General features: G+C 39.4%; 1 protein-coding gene across 3 annotated transcripts in view; it reads right to left on the bottom strand.

The window, feature by feature from the left end:
• PIK3CB (phosphatidylinositol-4,5-bisphosphate 3-kinase catalytic subunit beta) overlaps positions 1 to 17,091 on the bottom strand; it is a 96,174-nt gene that overhangs the window by 7,767 nt on the left and 71,316 nt on the right. For all 3 annotated transcript variants that reach the window (XM_063407810.1, XM_063407813.1, XM_063407811.1), the window contains 9 exons: positions 16,854 to 16,984; positions 13,813 to 13,866; positions 12,908 to 13,096; positions 8,086 to 8,207; positions 7,062 to 7,205; positions 5,983 to 6,082; positions 3,584 to 3,762; positions 2,834 to 2,943; positions 2,452 to 2,530 (listed from right to left, as the gene is read on the bottom strand). In XM_063407810.1, coding sequence (XP_063263880.1) covers positions 2,452 to 2,530; positions 2,834 to 2,943; positions 3,584 to 3,762; positions 5,983 to 6,082; positions 7,062 to 7,205; positions 8,086 to 8,207; positions 12,908 to 13,096; positions 13,813 to 13,866; positions 16,854 to 16,984 — 1,108 coding nt within the window. The remainder of the gene's footprint in view (positions 1 to 2,451; positions 2,531 to 2,833; positions 2,944 to 3,583; positions 3,763 to 5,982; positions 6,083 to 7,061; positions 7,206 to 8,085; positions 8,208 to 12,907; positions 13,097 to 13,812; positions 13,867 to 16,853; positions 16,985 to 17,091) is intronic.

Raw genomic sequence — 17,091 nt, 5'->3', positions numbered from 1 at the left:
CTGCTCAGTGTTCAGGTACAAGAATTTGCCTTAGAAATTAAGGTGTGGGGATTAACTAAAAAAATAATATACTTTTTGCTTTGTTCGTTTCTCTCTGCTACTTGGATGGTGTTTTAGGTGAACTGACACGAGGCAGACTCCTCTAAGTGTCAGTGTTTGTCTGGGTGTTGGTCCTGCTCTGGGAAGCAGATCCATCCTACACCCCAGGCTTTCCTCAGCTGTGCACATGTGGGAAGAGCCCAGGGTGAAGGAACTACAGGAGCACATGGTGCCATCCTCCTGCACACAAGTGTCCCCTCTGATACACACCCTGCCCTGTTTGTCACTCATGAGACAAATTAGTTGGCAGTTAAGCAAACAAATATTTCTCCTACTTCAGCTCTCAGAATCAACATATTTGGCCTTCCTCTCTAGATCTGAGAAGCCCCACCAGGAATATCGTGCTTGCTTTAGACACAGACTGAGCTCATGTTTCATTTTAAATCACTGCTAAAGAACTGACAGTGGACTGCAGTGCAATTAGAAGGGAACTGATCCTGTCCCCAGCTCTGGTGCATTGGCTGCTGTTTGATCCATGCCTTGTGGCAACTGGACAATCTGCTTGTGGCAAAACATGACTGATGGGGTGAGGCAGCAGCAAGAGCTGCTCTGACACTGCTGGCACGAGTGAGAAGCCCTGCTTTTACTTGGCTGCAGTTACCATATTCTCTGCAATGGAAAAAACTTGAGAAGTGCAAAATCCATTGTGCATCCACAAATGGAAATAACTTCAAGGAAACTAAGGATGATACAGGGCAAGAAGTAAAGGCTGCACTCATTGGTATGGGCACATGACACTGTATTTTTCAGGAAAGCAGCTCTTTGACACTACTTTTTCAGCTGAGACCATGCCTCTCAGGCAAGCAAAAAGTAACCACTGAGTCCTGACTCATGAATGTGACAAAGAACTCACTCCACCACTGATTCTGGAGTTGTCTCTTCTTGAGAGAGATGCAGGCCATGAACACAGAGGTGCCAAAGCCTCCCACTCATGGCTGTGCTCTCCTGCTCTGGGTGTTCTGAGTGCTGTTTTGTCCAGTTCTGTTCCCAAGGCAGATCATTTCAGAGCCTTCTCTTGGCAAGCGCCTGATTAATCTCATTGACAGACACTGAACTGTGACCCTGCCTCAATCCCAGGATTTTATTTTATAATGGTCACTATGACAGGATGAATGGAAGGAAGATGTTTCCAGTTAAGCAAACAAATTGAAGAGGCCAAATATAGAACTTCAATTCACACTAGGAACTTCCCCTTTCTACTTTTTTTTCCTTGCAGAGTTTTAAGAAAAATCTTGGACATGAGAGCTACTTTTTGGTTTTCCTTTGTTGCACTTAAAAAAAATGCCTTAGTCAGGAAAAGCATACTTGATGATTCCAATCACTATTCCTGTTTGCTAGGCATGGTGTGTGGCCCATGCTGGAACCACAAACAGCTTCTGGGAACACAGCTACTGAGGAATGTCTCATCTGGGATTCCACAGCTGCCAGAGGCTGTCCTTGCCCCCAAATGCTGGATCAGCCTCCTCACAGCCAATTTACAATGACATAAATGACCTAAGGTTTCCTCAAGTCAGTGTTCAACAGTGTTCACACACTGTTATCAAAAATGTACCTTTCCAGAAACAATTTGTAATTCATATTCCCACCCTTTCTTAAGCATTCTAAGTAAGAAGTTGATGATTTTACTTACCTTTGCTGATGTTACATACCTTATGTAGTTCCCACTACTATATTTGAACCATAAAAAATTTCAAAAGAACTCCAAGAATTGAAATGAAGTATTTCAGGCAATATTTAAATAGAAGTACTTCTACACTTGTAAACACCATTTAAACACAGAGGATTACAGCTCCTTGCAGAGGCATACAAAATTTAATTTATGGCTAAAAATGGTTTCTAATAATGTGACATCCAGTACCTTCTTTAGGACTACTTTCCTCAAGTGCAACTAGAATTTGTGAATCATATTACCTAAAACTGGTTCACAAATTTGGGTGGAAAAGTTTCCCATGTACTAGAGGGTTGTGTGATATCACTGAGCAATGACTGATATGGTTGCTCTTAGGAATGTTCCAGCATTTGTTCAAAGAAGTCATGTTTACCTTATCAAGCATACAAAAGTAAGAAAGTTCCTTTGCAAGAGACTTCAAGAGAAAGTGACTTCAGAGCTGCAGATGTTCCCAGGGGCTGTAAGTGCTGGTGTGAGCAGCAATGAGAGCTCTGCTCACAGCAGCGAGGAGAGAAGGTAATGCCTCCCACTGCCTGCTCACCTTGGCTGTGACAGCTGAAACCCCTGGGCACCCTGACAGATGTGTAGAAAGAGGACAGTGGGGAAGGAGCTAAAAACAGGAAAGCTTTATTTCTGGAAGCAGACCCTCCATCCAAACAAACCAGCCCTCAGGAGATCCTTACCGGAGATCCAGGCCAGCCTCTTTCCACAGAATGTCCATCAGGCGCAGAATCTGGAGTGTCAACATGTCCTGTCGGAGATCTGCAATGAAAGGTGACACCTCTGCCTCAACTCCTCACTAACTTCCTCAAGTTTCCAAGGCCTTCAGAAAAAGGGATCTAAAAATACTCACCATCCTAAGGGTTAAAGTGGTATTAATCATAATTACATCGCCCTGACTGGCAGAGTCTGTGCTTTGAAACTCAGTCAGAAGATGCTTAATTTGTTTACTGATATCAGAGTAATCCATGTTAACACTATGGCAATACAGAATAATACAGCTCAAGTGCAAACATGCCAACGAAGAAGGAAAAGGAAAAATGGAAAGTTTCTAGCATTGCTTACCATCACCGTTTTTAAAGATGATCCCCACAAGATCTCCTCCAAACATTTTGTTGTTGTACACTATCCAGAGAGGCTTCATTTTAGAATCCATATACCTACACTTCTCAACACTAGAAGAAAAGAACAAAAGTTTGAGTCAAACAGGAGTAACTCACTGAAAGGATCTAAACATTCAGATGTTCAGAACATAAGAGAACATGTAGACTTCCAGTCTGGAATTACTTAAATGCTCTCTCAGCTTTCATTCTGCTGTTATGCCACTCACCAAGCTATGGACACATTTGGTACATGTGCAGTGTATTTGATACTGACTGGTGAATGTATCTCTCCTGCTTAAATCATGCACCCTAATTTTCAGAGAAAATTGTTTTATTCATATCTTTTCCCATCAATTTTTAACTTTATATTTAAGTGCTGTGAAAAGTTTGAGTGATCTTTGTGCTCATTGTTAAAAACAGAAGCTAGAAATGCAGTTGAATTCACTTTTAGGCTTACATTTAAATATGTTTAGCCATGGTGATGCATTGACTAAAACAGTATTAAGTTTCATGGGGGATCACAAAAACCATCTACTTTAACTGATATCTTAACTTGAGAAGATGCCCAGCAGAGCTTCTGTCACTACAGGAGAAGTTCCCTGTGGCAGCACATGCTGAACAATGCAGCCAGAGAAAGCTGAGACACAAATGTGCTCCTGCTCTACTGTTTCCATGCAAAGCTACAGTGAAATTGTGCTCATTTTTCACTTACTGCAATTCTGAGAGTATAACAGAAGGATTCAGAGGAGACTGGAGGTCAGAAAGTGCTTCTCTGTAAGCATTTTGTTTCAAACACGTATGCATTGCATCTTTGCCTTTTGCTTTGCTTTGCTTCATGGCATTCAGCTTAATTAGACTGTTTAATGTCTTCATTTTATTGAGGGCTTCCACCTGAAAGAGATATTTTATCAATAAGAGTTATTGCTCTGATTTGAGATGTAATATAATGTGAAATCCCATTTCACAACAAAATCAAGTATTGAATAAATCTACAACTTCTTAGAATTAGAAATAACGGAAGGAAATTCTCGTGTTTCAGAAATATCATTTTCATAATTAACAGAGACACTGACGACACTGACACTCCTAAGCTTTGAGTCCCTTTTAAAAGCATGACTTCACATTTCCAAAAATATGAATGAGGCATTTTAATGCATGACACATTAACACAAATTCCTTCTTCAAAGTACAATTTGTAGTTCCCTATTTCAACAAAGCCCATAACATAGGTGCCCCATGGTATACTGAAATAACAGAAATACTGATGATTTCATACTCTAACAAACTGAGACATTACTCAAGATGAGCTGTGGATGCAGATACTTCCCTGTTCACATTAAGTTGCATCCAACAAGGCACAGCCACATGACCACTTGCAGACAATTTTCACAGAGCAAAGTCTTAAATATGTATCATTAAAATCCTGCTGAAGTCAGGCAGAACACAAAGCTTTAATTGGCTGAAGCGTTTGAAATCATAGCATCTTAACTAAGCAAAGTTTTTACCTTAGAAATGTGTAAAAAGTCAAGGCAATTATTTGCAATAATACAGGTGGGTTTAACTGCTTTTCCCCTTTCTGTTTTGTAAAGTTTTTTACTGTTCCAAAATCTTTAAGGAAACTGGTGATGTAAATGTGTAACACTGACAGAGCGAAGCCCTTCAAGAAACCTAGACAGCACATACAGCAAATACAGCTTCTATATCTAAGTAATTTTTGACCAAATAGTTCTAACAATCAGCTGTGTTTGCACCAGTAGGGTGCTGGACAATACACAGATTCTCTAGCAAACAACAGCAATGTAATAACTATGAAAGCTCTTTTCTATACAAGGAAGCTTCAGCCTGGCTTACAAGGTGCTGAGTCAAAACTCACCCCTCCCACAGCCTGAACCCTGCCAGGCAGGATGCTGTGGAAATTGTATGGAGTTTGATTATAAAACTGGGCAGTGGAGAGCTGCCAGGTCAGCCATCTGTCAAAACCAAAAGCGCTCTGCTTTTCCACTATTCTAGGAGCTGTACAAACATCAGTGACAAGGGAACAAAATGGAACCTGTGTTGTACAAACAGGAACTTTTTGAAGTATTTCTACTTTGAATTTCTTCCGTGTTTGCACAGTTGGGAATTTTTTTGCCCCTTCTTTGATTGTACTGACATTTGCTTCCTGTAAAGAGCACAAAAACTTTACTGACCTTATGTCTATTGCTTAAAGCATTTCACCACCTACTCTTTTCATGATTTTGACAATGTTAATGAGCACACATGGAAGAGATGGTCTTTTCCATGTCCTGTGAGCTGCAGCAATAAAGAGCACAACAGAACATCCCTGTTCCATGTGCTCCCAAAGCAGTTTCAATGCAGACAAACACCACCATCAGTTACTCATCCACTGAGTCAAGCTCTCTGGCCTGATACAGTAAATACTTTAACTGCAAAGAGAGACCATTTTTTCAAATATTTTTAAGATCATAATCTAAATTAACTCACTAAAACTGCATTAGAGACTTCAAACATGATTTGTGAATATTGCTTAATGATCTGCTGATACAATTATTAGAGCTTTCAGAAGCAAACTTCTCGTGCTTATTAGAGTATTTAAAAGCAAATATATCTCTCCTTTGTTCTCTCTTTGTGTGTGTTAGTGTGTGTGTGTAAATGACAGATCTATGTTAACACTAAAATGAGTATTTGGGTGATTTGCAACACCTTTTAACAAAAGCCAAAGCTGCAGGAAGTAGTCCTGGAGTAGTCTACGTAAAATTTAGAACAAGCCACCCTTACGGGGAGAACAACTTCAAATGCACAGAAGCCCTTCTCTATTTAATCCAGAGAGTCTCTGTTGCGTCCAGAACACACAGACAGTGCTGAAGGTGTCTCACAAGTCTTAGAGCACTGCAAAACTAGCTCCTGAGGCCACACAGCCCTGCCTACCTTCTGTGCCACGGAGGCTGCTCCACCACTCAGCCCTTTCAATTCTGTGTCACTCATGCCTCCTTCTCCTCCGCACTGCCCAACTCTGTCAAGGCAGCCAATATCCCCTCCCAGGAGCAATGGAACAAGGATGGGAGTTCCAGGCTTGGACAGGTCAGGATGAGGGCAAAGGGAAGTCCCTACCTGTTTAGCCAGCACCTTCATATGAGCCACGCTCCCCCTGCAGTAAGCCTCCAGTATCAAACCAAACTGCACCGACACAGCGGGGATGTGAACCTCTGACCTGCAAGGGGCAAAAGCTGCTCATCAGACTACAGCATTTATGCAACTGCATCATTCCAGTCCCTCAAAAACCCCAGAACAAACATTAAAACACCTCATGGTCACATCAAACGTTAAATGGTCGCATAGCTGAAACAAAAATCCGGATTTCTTAGGCAATGCCAGAACCCCTCTATGCTGCAGATGACGAGGACAGGCCAGTTGGGATGCAGGATCCTTGTTTCAAGGGCCAGGACTGCTCTGGGGCAGCAGTGCTCATCTCAAGAGGAGGTGACTGCACACCTGCTTTAGAACCCCCTTCTACTCAGAGCAGCACTGCAAAGTCACTGAAGGGCTGACTTCAAACCACACATTCTCCAACCTTTGTTAGGGAAAAGCCCAATTTGCCTGAAGGAGAACACTTTGAAATAAACCACTGAACTTTGTATCAGAGCTGACTATCCTTCAAAACATTTTAATGTCACACTCACTCTTTTTAACTAGAAATACTAATATTAATTGTGTTCTAAAGACAGAATGAACCTATCCAACCTATTCCAGTCCATTCTGCAAGGCTTCTGCCATTCATGAAACTGTTCATCCAAAGTAGCAAGAACACAGGGAACAGCTTTTATTTTCTGTTAGACTTGCAACAATAATAGTTTTTCCCAACTGTGAGGTACAAATATTGTGCTTTTACAGCACTCATAGTCAAAACAAATACTAGAGGTATTTACAAACCTAACTCATCAGGTAGTCAGAGCTGAATGCAGTTTGGAATGTTTTCATCCAAGGGTAGACTACAGACCACTCTAATTTACTTCTAATAAGAGGTCTGATCTATCAAAAAAAAAAAAAAAAAAAAAAAAAAAAAAAAAAAAAAAAAAAAAGAGGAGTTGTGGGGCACTATGAGAATGGCTCATTTAGAAAAATCCTCAAGAAATCACATTTGAAAGTCCAATCAGGCACAAGTTTCAGAAAGATGAAAGGAAATCTCCTACCTTAGGTGCCAGAACAACATCTGTCCTATTCTCCTATTCCCGAGTGCTCTTTCCAGGAGAAATCTGGAGAGGGCACAATCCAGAAAAGGTTCATACTTCAGGACTTGCACAAGTTGGAGAAGATACTGAGAGAGCTCTTCATCACTAGAATGAGGTACATAAAAGCAGTTAGTAAGAGAGTAGCTAGATTACTGATACTCCAGGTGCTATGAAAAACCCAACAGTGACAGGATTTGGTTCAATATCAAGAGTGTCTCCCAATTTTTCCATCACACAGAGAAGGACAACACAAAGCTTAGTGCAACATCCAGATGGAAATAATTCCAGATGCATTCTTAGGATAGCCCAGCAGCCAAATTCCTTGTTTGGATTTGAAAGAAGTCAAAATAATTTTTTTTTTTTTTTTTTTTACCCCAAGAGTCCATCCTTGACCATTAAAAATTAATCACTAAACTATTCACCACAGAGAACTGAGAATTCAAGGACAGGAAATGCGCAGTAATGATAATGTTACACAAGTCCTGCCCTAGGTTACAGTGGAGAGCAAATGAAATGCAATAAGGGAAGAACTGCAGAGAACGAAGGCTCCTGTGAATCAGAACCAAATCAGTAATTCTCTCATTATTTATTACAGGCTGCAATTCACATTCCTATTAAATGGTACAGCCAGAGTGGAGGTGGCTGGGTGCCAGGTGTTACAGTATTTGACTCCAGGAATATTTCTCCCTTTGTTATTAAAACATTTCTCTCAGAGTTTCTCACTGTCAAGGGATGAACACCCAGTCCTCTCTGGGATAAAGGTGCACTGGTGTTCTCCTTGCAACATGGAAAATAACCATCATTTCCTAGAAGATGTCAGAATAAGGTGGCTTCATTTAGCTGCCAGTGAGCCTATCCAGGAATCAGACTGCTTTATTTGGCCACCTACTCATGGCAGGCAGTGTGTGCAGCTCTTTCCTCCTGGGGCTGTTTTATCCTGTGAGCAAACAGAACGAAGTCTAAAACCCCAGAAGCCCTCACCTACCTCATCTGCCTCAAACACCCCACTGCATATTCCCTGACGTACTGGTCGGGGTAATTGAAATCCAGCAGCTCCAACGCCTCCCTGGGCAGCAGCTTGGGCCAGATCTGCAGGAGGGCCTGAAGCTGTTCCAAAAAAAAGTGACAGGTAAGGACACAGGTGGGGGCCACTGCTCAGAAAGGCACTCAAATGAACAGAAGATGAACAGCTGCCATGAGGGGGGTAAGGGAGTAGAAAGAGAAATAATTTGGGGTAACTGGGCCCACTTCTGATTAAGTTTCCCGCCCTTCAAAATGATGCAGATTATTTTTAGTCTGAAAAATCTGTTTCTTCACACACAGACACAATACACAGTAAACAAAAATTAGGTAACACCAGATATGTATGGTTTTAAAACAGACATTCAATAAAAATAAGATGTTTTGTAGTGCTTTCATAAATATATAACCATTTTGGTAACAGTGAAAGATTTCTACTAAGGATTAAAAATTAAGTTTTTGTTGAGAGAGCTTTCTTTACCAAAAATATTTGTCCACCTTAACTGATGGAGCCTTTTTGCACATTCACTGTGAATAGTAATGAGCTTAAATTGAAAAAAAAAAAAAAAGGAAACAAAAGAGTCGGATTAGCTGTTGAAACAAATAAAGAATCCCTAGACTGATGAAAATAATGTGTTGAAAAAAAATTACAGAATACAGTGATGCATAACTTTGGACTACCAAAAAGAACATTTAGAGGTCTCACAAAATAAACTGATTTTATTGCGTTGTTATGAAGCTCACAGCTACCTGCTGAGAGCAATATGTATAGAGTTGTATCAGTGAAAATGTGCACTATAAAAACAAATAAACACTTTAATGCACATTAATATAAATGCATATTAGTATGAATGCAGTATATCAACAGCACAAGAGGTTTCTTTCTGTAGGAACAAGTCGTGATAATAATATCCTTCCCTACAAATTAGATAACACAGGTTATTTAATATTTCAATAGCAACTATAAAATCTGAAAAATTAAGAAGAACTTGTTTTTCTCCTGATTTCATAATGACTTTACAGCAGTGAAAAACCTTTATTTCTGCTCTGTCCCACATCAAGTCCTGCTTCCACTTCCAGTATGACAAACACGAGTTCACATTGTCAGCCCACATTTGACAGGCATGTTCATAACAGCATTTATACACCCTGGGGGCAGATTCTGAACTGAGTCATCATTTTTGTGAAATCCAGAAGGCAAGAAATGGGCATGAATCACAGCACAAAGCCAGGGCTGTGCTGCAGCTCCAGAAGTGGAGGAAAGGATCAGCTAAACTGTTTCCATGGGCAAATACAGGTAGGGACACATGCACAATCCGTAATGACATAAACTGAAACTAAAGGTGTTTTAAACATAGATGTCACATTCCCACAGAAAACACTCAGAAATACGCTCCAAAATCTACTGACCCGGCAAGGGTCAACAATGCCAGTCCTGATGTCCAGGACTGCAGCCACCAGCATTTCCACAGCAGGAACACTGGCACTGAAATTCTGCAGGAAATACTAACCCTGATCACATATTTAATACAGAAAACACACACTGCAAATGCAAACAGCATCTCTGCTTGTCAGACAGAGATTCCAAAACAAAACTATCAGAATTTCTACACAATCTAGTGTAAATCAGGTGCAGAACCAGTAAAAATATAGAGAGGTTTTGTTAATACTGAATGATTGAAATGGAGAACCTAAACAGTCTGAAAAGATGAGTTTGAGTGGCTCCACATGCCTCCTATATCGGGCAGTGAAAGTCATGGTCCACAGGGTGTACATTTACTGGGAAGATGATTTGAAAATACAGAGCTCCTCCCTTTGCTCAAATCAGTGCACAGGTGGTTACAGTGAGAATGAACAATGCAACGTTTCAGAGAAAACTCAAATTTGGCCATGGTGTATCAGTATTTTCTTCTATAAAGAAATAACCACAATTTCTTCCCTAACAAGACTATATGAGACAATACAATTAAGCACAGGCCAGTATTTTTATTCCAATTATTTCAAGTATTTCAGTTGTCCTTTCTCCACTTCCAATAATGATGGTGTCAATTCAGTGAAAGCAAGTGGATTTTTTAAAAATTTCTTTTAATTTTTTGTTTGCTTGTTTTAATTCTGCTTTGAGAAGAAATACTGCCTGTGAACTCTCCTAACAAGTTCTGCCACTCTGCTGAGCAGGGAGGTTATGGCAGCAGTAAGGGCAACTCCTTCTGTGCAACCATTCTACCAAAATCCTGCAAATCCAACGAGGGCTTGGTAAATAATGGTAAATAATTCAGGAAAGCTGCTTGAATCCACTGGACATAACTTCATGGACCACTGAACGAACAGATTAAAGACAGTCTACAATCAAATATGAGACTCCATTTCTAAAAGAGTCTTACTATTTTTAAGCTGCACTAATAAAAACAGGAATATAATTTTTAAATCCATTTGCCTACAAACAGCTGGTGTTTGATTGGCTTTTCTTATAAATAGCTGATGTTTGATTGCTTCCTTGGGTTTTGTTATTTTGTTGTATTGTGTTTGGGGTTTTTAAACTTCTTGCTTGAAGTGTCAAGACTTTTACTGAAATACATCTAAAAATGGGCATTAAAACAACTTTTGGTATGACAGTGTGCACATTGTAACAGACAACTGCAGCTAGTACAGCAAGTATTTAATTTTAATGGGAACTAAATTATGGATCCTGGTAATTTTGGAATTCCTAAAATTCATGAGGCTATCTTGCCTTACCTGAAAAGGTAAATCATTATGAGTAGTGACATGTCTATGTACTACAGAAATATTCAGCATGTTTAAGGTAAGATCTCATTTTTCAAAGAAACTCTTCACACTGCCAAAACCAATATTATGATATAAACTGCACTATTGTCTATAGATAAGCAAACAAATACTATATTCCTTCCAGAAAGTACACAGTAATAACACAACAACATATTTTCAGCCATCTGTGTAAACAAAAAGGTTTATAAATATATAATATTTAATGTTTCTAAATGTAAAGGACTTTGAGCTGTCAGCTAATATCCATACTCCAAATAACTTTTCAAAAGTGCCACCAAGGGCTGTATTTCAAAGCCCCAGCACTCAGAATGCCTTTTCCTTCACATATTTCAAGGAGCAAACAAGTGCCTGCTTGTATTTCTACAGTTTTGATTTCCAAAGAACTTTTAATAATGAACAATAAATTCAGAAGTAATGGAACTACTAAGGAACAGGATTCTTGCACATGAAAGAACACAAGTGAGTAAGGAATATGTAGGTGCTTCATTTTGTCAGTGTAGTGTTCACAGCCCAGACAAGGAGCTGGGATGAAATTCCATTTACTTTTAGAAGTTCAAAGAACATACACACCTAGCTGGTAGGAAGGATGTAGCAGAAAATTAACTCTCTGCTGGAGCAAACTAAGGTTCTCACTGACTGGATAATCACAAAAATCATATGATGTATAGGCAGAAGATGGATTTTCATGGAGTGGCTGCCTTTTCTTTCAAGAACACATTGTTTGTAACAGGTGAATGCCAGAATACTAAGGTGCAATAGAATTTTATACCATCAGTCATAATCCTTCACAGCAAATGCTTTTTAGCTCTAAGTTTATAAAAATCAAAAAAAGTAGTTGAAAGTTTTTAAAAGAAAACTCAGGGAAAGACAGAAACATTATCTCAGTGTAGTGGTCTGCAAGAAGCTGAGCATCATTTACATGTGAATTCTGTCAGGAAGAGCAGAACAATGCCCGGCTCCACCCCTTGGAGCAAGTTCTGTGCTTGATAACTTCGGCCAGATTTTTAGTTTGGCCCAAACTTCTCTGTATGCAATCTGACTAAAACATTCCAATACCAATCCAGAAACCTGTTATTTTATTACTTTTAAAATCAGTCTGTCAAGCAGGGATGGCCTTACTGTGGGCTCATGTAATTTTCCTGTATTAAAGTTCAACCTATTCCCAAAAAGTGTCCCAAGAGTTGGATTCTTTTTGGGTAAATACAGCAGCAAAAGGCAGCTACATCAACTTCTTTACAGTGTAGTGAAATAACCTTGAACATCTGTACAGCAAACACATGAAACAATTTTACTGAAAATACACCTTGTATCACAGCACTAGCCTCATGTCCTTAAAAGTTACTTTAAAGAGACTCTATTTGGTCAAAGAGACAGGATGAGAATAATGTCTTTTGTAGCACTGGTGGGTCTCACATCTCTTAGAAAAACAATCTGTCTGCCTCAATGAGGTTTAATTACCCAGTCTGAGATGTGTATTTTATAGTATTTGAGCAGCTTAACGATTTTCACAAGAAATTTTATTTCAGATCTTGATTTCCAAGTCTTTTTTAGAATAACCTTACTAAAAAAAAAACCATTCCTGCTGTGAAGGTGGTCAAGCACTTTGTGCCAGAAGCCTGTGGAGTGTCCACTGGTGGAGATGCTCCCAACTCAGGTGGACACAGCCCAGCTTGGGCTGACCGTGCTGGAGCATGGGGCAGCACTCTGAAATTCTCGTTTTTGACATCCAATTTGAGCACAAGGTATAACATTAGTCTGTATAAATATCCACTGTGCTTTTCTCATCATTCAGAGGACCTCTGAAATGCGTTTTGGTTTTGGTTTATGGGGTTTTTTTTGAGAGAATAAGTTCTTCTTTACACATCCAGGCTGCAGAAGTCAGACACTGTACTCCAGCTTGCACACTGCCACCATATCAAACTGGCTACACCTGGGAAAGAAATCCTATTTACTCATGATTTAACTGAAGCTTTTTTCCCCACCATTGTTGTCTTCTCCCTTACCTGGGCAACATCTTCAAGTTTGTTCCACTTTAAAGAGAGCAGCAGTTTTGGCAACGATTGTGGGAAATTTTCTCGACAGTCATATCGCAAAGTCCAAATGAGATCCATTTCATTCTCACAAAGCTGAGATAAAGGATCTCTTTCCATTATATCTTTTAGCACAACATAAAACTTCTTACCACCTCGACCCTAGGAAATGAGAGATGTAGAATGTTGTGATAAACTCAGTAGGATTCTGGTATGGTAGCTCAAATACCAGCAACCCTAGAGCAGAAAGAACATCAGATGAAGACTCATGAGACACAGGGAAATGACCACTGTGACTTTCTCCCAGATTCCATGCTGTAGGCACTGTAAGTAGCAGATTCCAAATCTAGTGTGCAGAACTTTCTGAAAAAATAGCTCAGCTTTAGAGTTAAGGACACTAGATGGCAATATTTCTGTTTTCCAGCTCCAACAAGGAGCACTCTCATTTAGTATGGATATACTTTCTTCTTCTATTTTTCAAATGAGCAAATTTAGATACACAAACAATTACTTCTCTTCATTAGAAACAAAAAAATGCTTTTGCAACAATCAAAGGAAAACAGAGTCGCCAAGTAGACACTTATTTTGGTCTTCTAGTCCTAAATTATTTTCCAGATCTAATGTAAATCTTAGCTGTCTTCCAAATTCAGAGTATGTAAAGCTTTTTGACAAAATATAGACAAGTTCAAAATATATTGGAAAAAACAGATACATATCTGAATTTTAGAGCAGTTAATCAAAGTGAATTATATAAGAAAACAGAGCCAGTAGAATAACTATTTGAGTAGTTGACTTATTTATTTCTAGATTGATGCAGAAGATAAGGACTGAAAAAACCCAGAAAATTAATTTTAAAAAAGTCTTTAGCTGATGCTCACCGCCATTGCAGCATTGTCACTGTTTCTTGCAATTTCAGCTGCCTTTTCAAGTATCTGCAAGAAATTGGTTTTAAATATATTAGATTTAATCCCAAATCTGACTGCATTGCTAAGGTAAGCATTACAGAAATGAAGCAGATAAGGAAATGTTTCTATCTTTAGGCAGTTTTGTATATCCAGTGGTATAATACAGACTTGTGTGCAGTGTCCCTTTTCTCATCTGCAGGACGAGGGAGATCAGGAACAGCAGTGCTCATGATGACCTCAATTATTTCCTTTTTCATCACTCCTGGGCTAAATTAAAGAGCCTTCCTAATGACATCTTCCTTTCTGTTTCTGTATTCCCTCCTTATTTTTCACCACAGCAAACAAATTCCTCAGCTCTAAGTTATCCTTTGCTTTCTCACCTCTACCTGTGCAGTTTCCAAGGGCACTGTTTCCATGCCCAGGGATCCATGCTTCCAGCCCTCAATCCCAGTAAGAATCTACAAGCCCTGTCCTTTCACCACGCTCTCAGACTGCCCATATCACGTCTTTCAGTGTGTCCAGGTACTTCTCTAGATCTTGGATCTCCCCTCTTTTTTTATTTTCCTTTTGAACATTTTAGTTGGTTTTTGAAGTTCACACAATAACCTATAATGGAGAACTAGGTCTAAAGTAAATGCAGTTCTTCAGTGTGCATTCTGCACGTGACTGCAGCCAAGGCAGGTGTTACACTGCTGAGCTGGCCACGTATGTCTATCTACAGCTGTCAGACACTGCTGCTTTGAGGAACAAACCATAAAATAAAATCTCAATAAAGAAAACGTCTAAGGAACTCCAGCATCTCCTTTTCCTGAGAGCTCTGCCTTTCCCATCACCCGGGAATACAACAGTACCCCCAAGTTCAGCAAGACTTGAGTTGGTTTTAGTCAGACAACACGAGAAACAACAAAAGACTGCAATAATCAGAGCACAAATACCCAGCAGCTAAAATTCTTAGAAAGGCATCCTAACTTGTTTTATTTCTTTTCTCTGTATGAAACTCTCATTAATATCATGTATTACATCTGCTACTTGGCTACAAAGCTTATTTACATACTGTGTGTGAAAACATGCATAAACAAAACCACAGTGTCCTAATTCTGTGTTTGATTCTTGCCTCCCCATGCTTTGCAGAGTTACTCTGTTTGCAAATAAACTTTCAAAGTCTTTGCAAGTCCAGCTTTGTTTGAGTGAACCCTGAGCCCCACGATGTGCCTGCAGCACTGGCCATGGACAAGCCCCACACATGGCTCCTGTCTCAAACAAGTTTCTTATCCCTGGTCCAGGCACTTTTGCTCCCTTAGCCCCAAAGAGCATGCAAGCAGGTTGATGATTTGATTGAAAAGATTCACCTATTTTTGCATTTTTTGTTTCTCAAAACAAAAATCTGGCATCTCATTCTTTGTTTTCTTGGCAGAAACGAGCAAGACTGAGAAAATGAGAAGCAATAGAGCAAGCAAGTCTCAGCTGGAGCATTGTGAGAGACAGATCCTCAACTGATGTAATTCCAGCAGCTGCAATGCCACTCCTCATTCACCAGAACCTTCAGCAAGAGAATCTTCAGGAGACTGAGTTGAATGAAAGCTACAAGGGGTGAAGACCATCACATGCTACCTTAATGTCACTACACTTTCTGTCTCACCCAGTAAAATCTATTGGCTGCATTCAGCCCAGGGTTCTTACTTCCTCAGAACTCGGTATTGCAGGGACAAAGAAAGAAACCACCAGAGCCAGAACAAATATGTGATTACTAAAGAGGCACACTTTTACTTAGCATGTCTGTAATATGTACATCAATTTTTTCTTTAGAAATTAAATACATATAAGGGAAATGAGCAAAAAACTTAAAGCATTACAAATAAAGCAATACCAAAACTGGATAAAATATGTCCACTATGAAGTGTTACTTGGTCAGCCATAAATAAGGCAGCAATTTGTCAGTACTGGTTTAGCTCTTACTGCATTTCCAATGCTGCTTGAGTAAAAGAAAAAGTACTGTGCTGACAAGGAGAGGGAAACACTATCATTCCAAACTGAAACAAAAGAAACCATATCTTGTTACTTGATTTCATTTTTATGAACCTTAAATCTCAAATCTGCCTTTGAACAAGATGATAAAACTTGGTAATTTCAGTCTTGTTGTCCATGCCCCAAAAAAGTGCAAAATCCTCAAAAAAACCCACACCCCAAACCAACAAAAAACCCCAACAAACAAACAAACAAACACCACAAAAAACCAAACAAACCCCCCACAAAACAAACAAACAACAACAACAAATTTCAGTTTCTCTAGGTTGTTATTAAATTCCCCTAATCAACATTCAGACTAATGCGTAAATGAGTTAAGCCTGACTTTTATAATGTATCATTAGCAGTCTGTTTTAAGACTTATTTCATTACTTGTTTTGAGGTCTTAGCTTTTTTTGCTAGTTTTTAAAAAACTTTCCATCTATCCTTCACACTACAAAAATAACCACGTGTATTCCAAATATACACCTCCTTTCTAGAGAGATTCTTATCTTCATCTGTAGAAAACTGCAGGGCCACTTCAATGGATTTAGTCCAAGAGCAGACCTTTAGAAATCCCTTTGCACACAGTATTAAGAGTCCATTTATCCTTTAAAGGACTTGAGCTCATATAGGGCAGTGTCCCAAAGAGTGGGTAACATACAGTTGTACCAAGAAAGAAGAGATCTTTATAGATCACAGACAAGCACAGTTTGAAGGTTTCCAGAACAGCAGATAAATTTAGCTTTTTGTAAGATCATTCATATGGGAAACTGATTTGCTTCTGACCTTCAAAAGGCCATGTACAGACCACTTTTAAGAGTGTACATTTTCAAAATAGTCCCTGAAGCCGAGCACGGCCACTCACATGGTGCAAGTTTAACAAACTGCAGTAAGGTGACTAAAAGGCAGAAAAAGGGGAATTCACTGGAAAAGGCAGTGTTGAAAGAAAAGAAGAAACAGCTATTTACACATAAGCATTCATGACCGTTCTTTAGACCACCTCTTACCTTATCAAAGGGAGGGTAATTAATAGGCTGTTTTGAATACTCCTGGAATCTAATGTGCAAAGCTGTTGCATTTTCAGTGTAAGGGTTGGTCTGGACAGTTCCCATGGGATTCAACATTTCTTCAAGTTCATCTGAAACACAGGCAGGGCAGTTAATATTACAGGCCAGGCATGCAGTAAGAAATCAGTTCCCTATAAAATGGACAGAGCACTTCTAGTGCAATGCTCTGTATTTCCAG

The sequence above is a fragment of the Prinia subflava genome, chromosome 11 (genome assembly GCF_021018805.1).
Source record: "Prinia subflava isolate CZ2003 ecotype Zambia chromosome 11, Cam_Psub_1.2, whole genome shotgun sequence".
NCBI classification, from domain to species: domain Eukaryota; kingdom Metazoa; phylum Chordata; class Aves; order Passeriformes; family Cisticolidae; genus Prinia; species Prinia subflava.
Note: the sequence above shows the minus strand (reverse complement) of the source record. Positions and strands in the feature narration are given on the sequence as shown.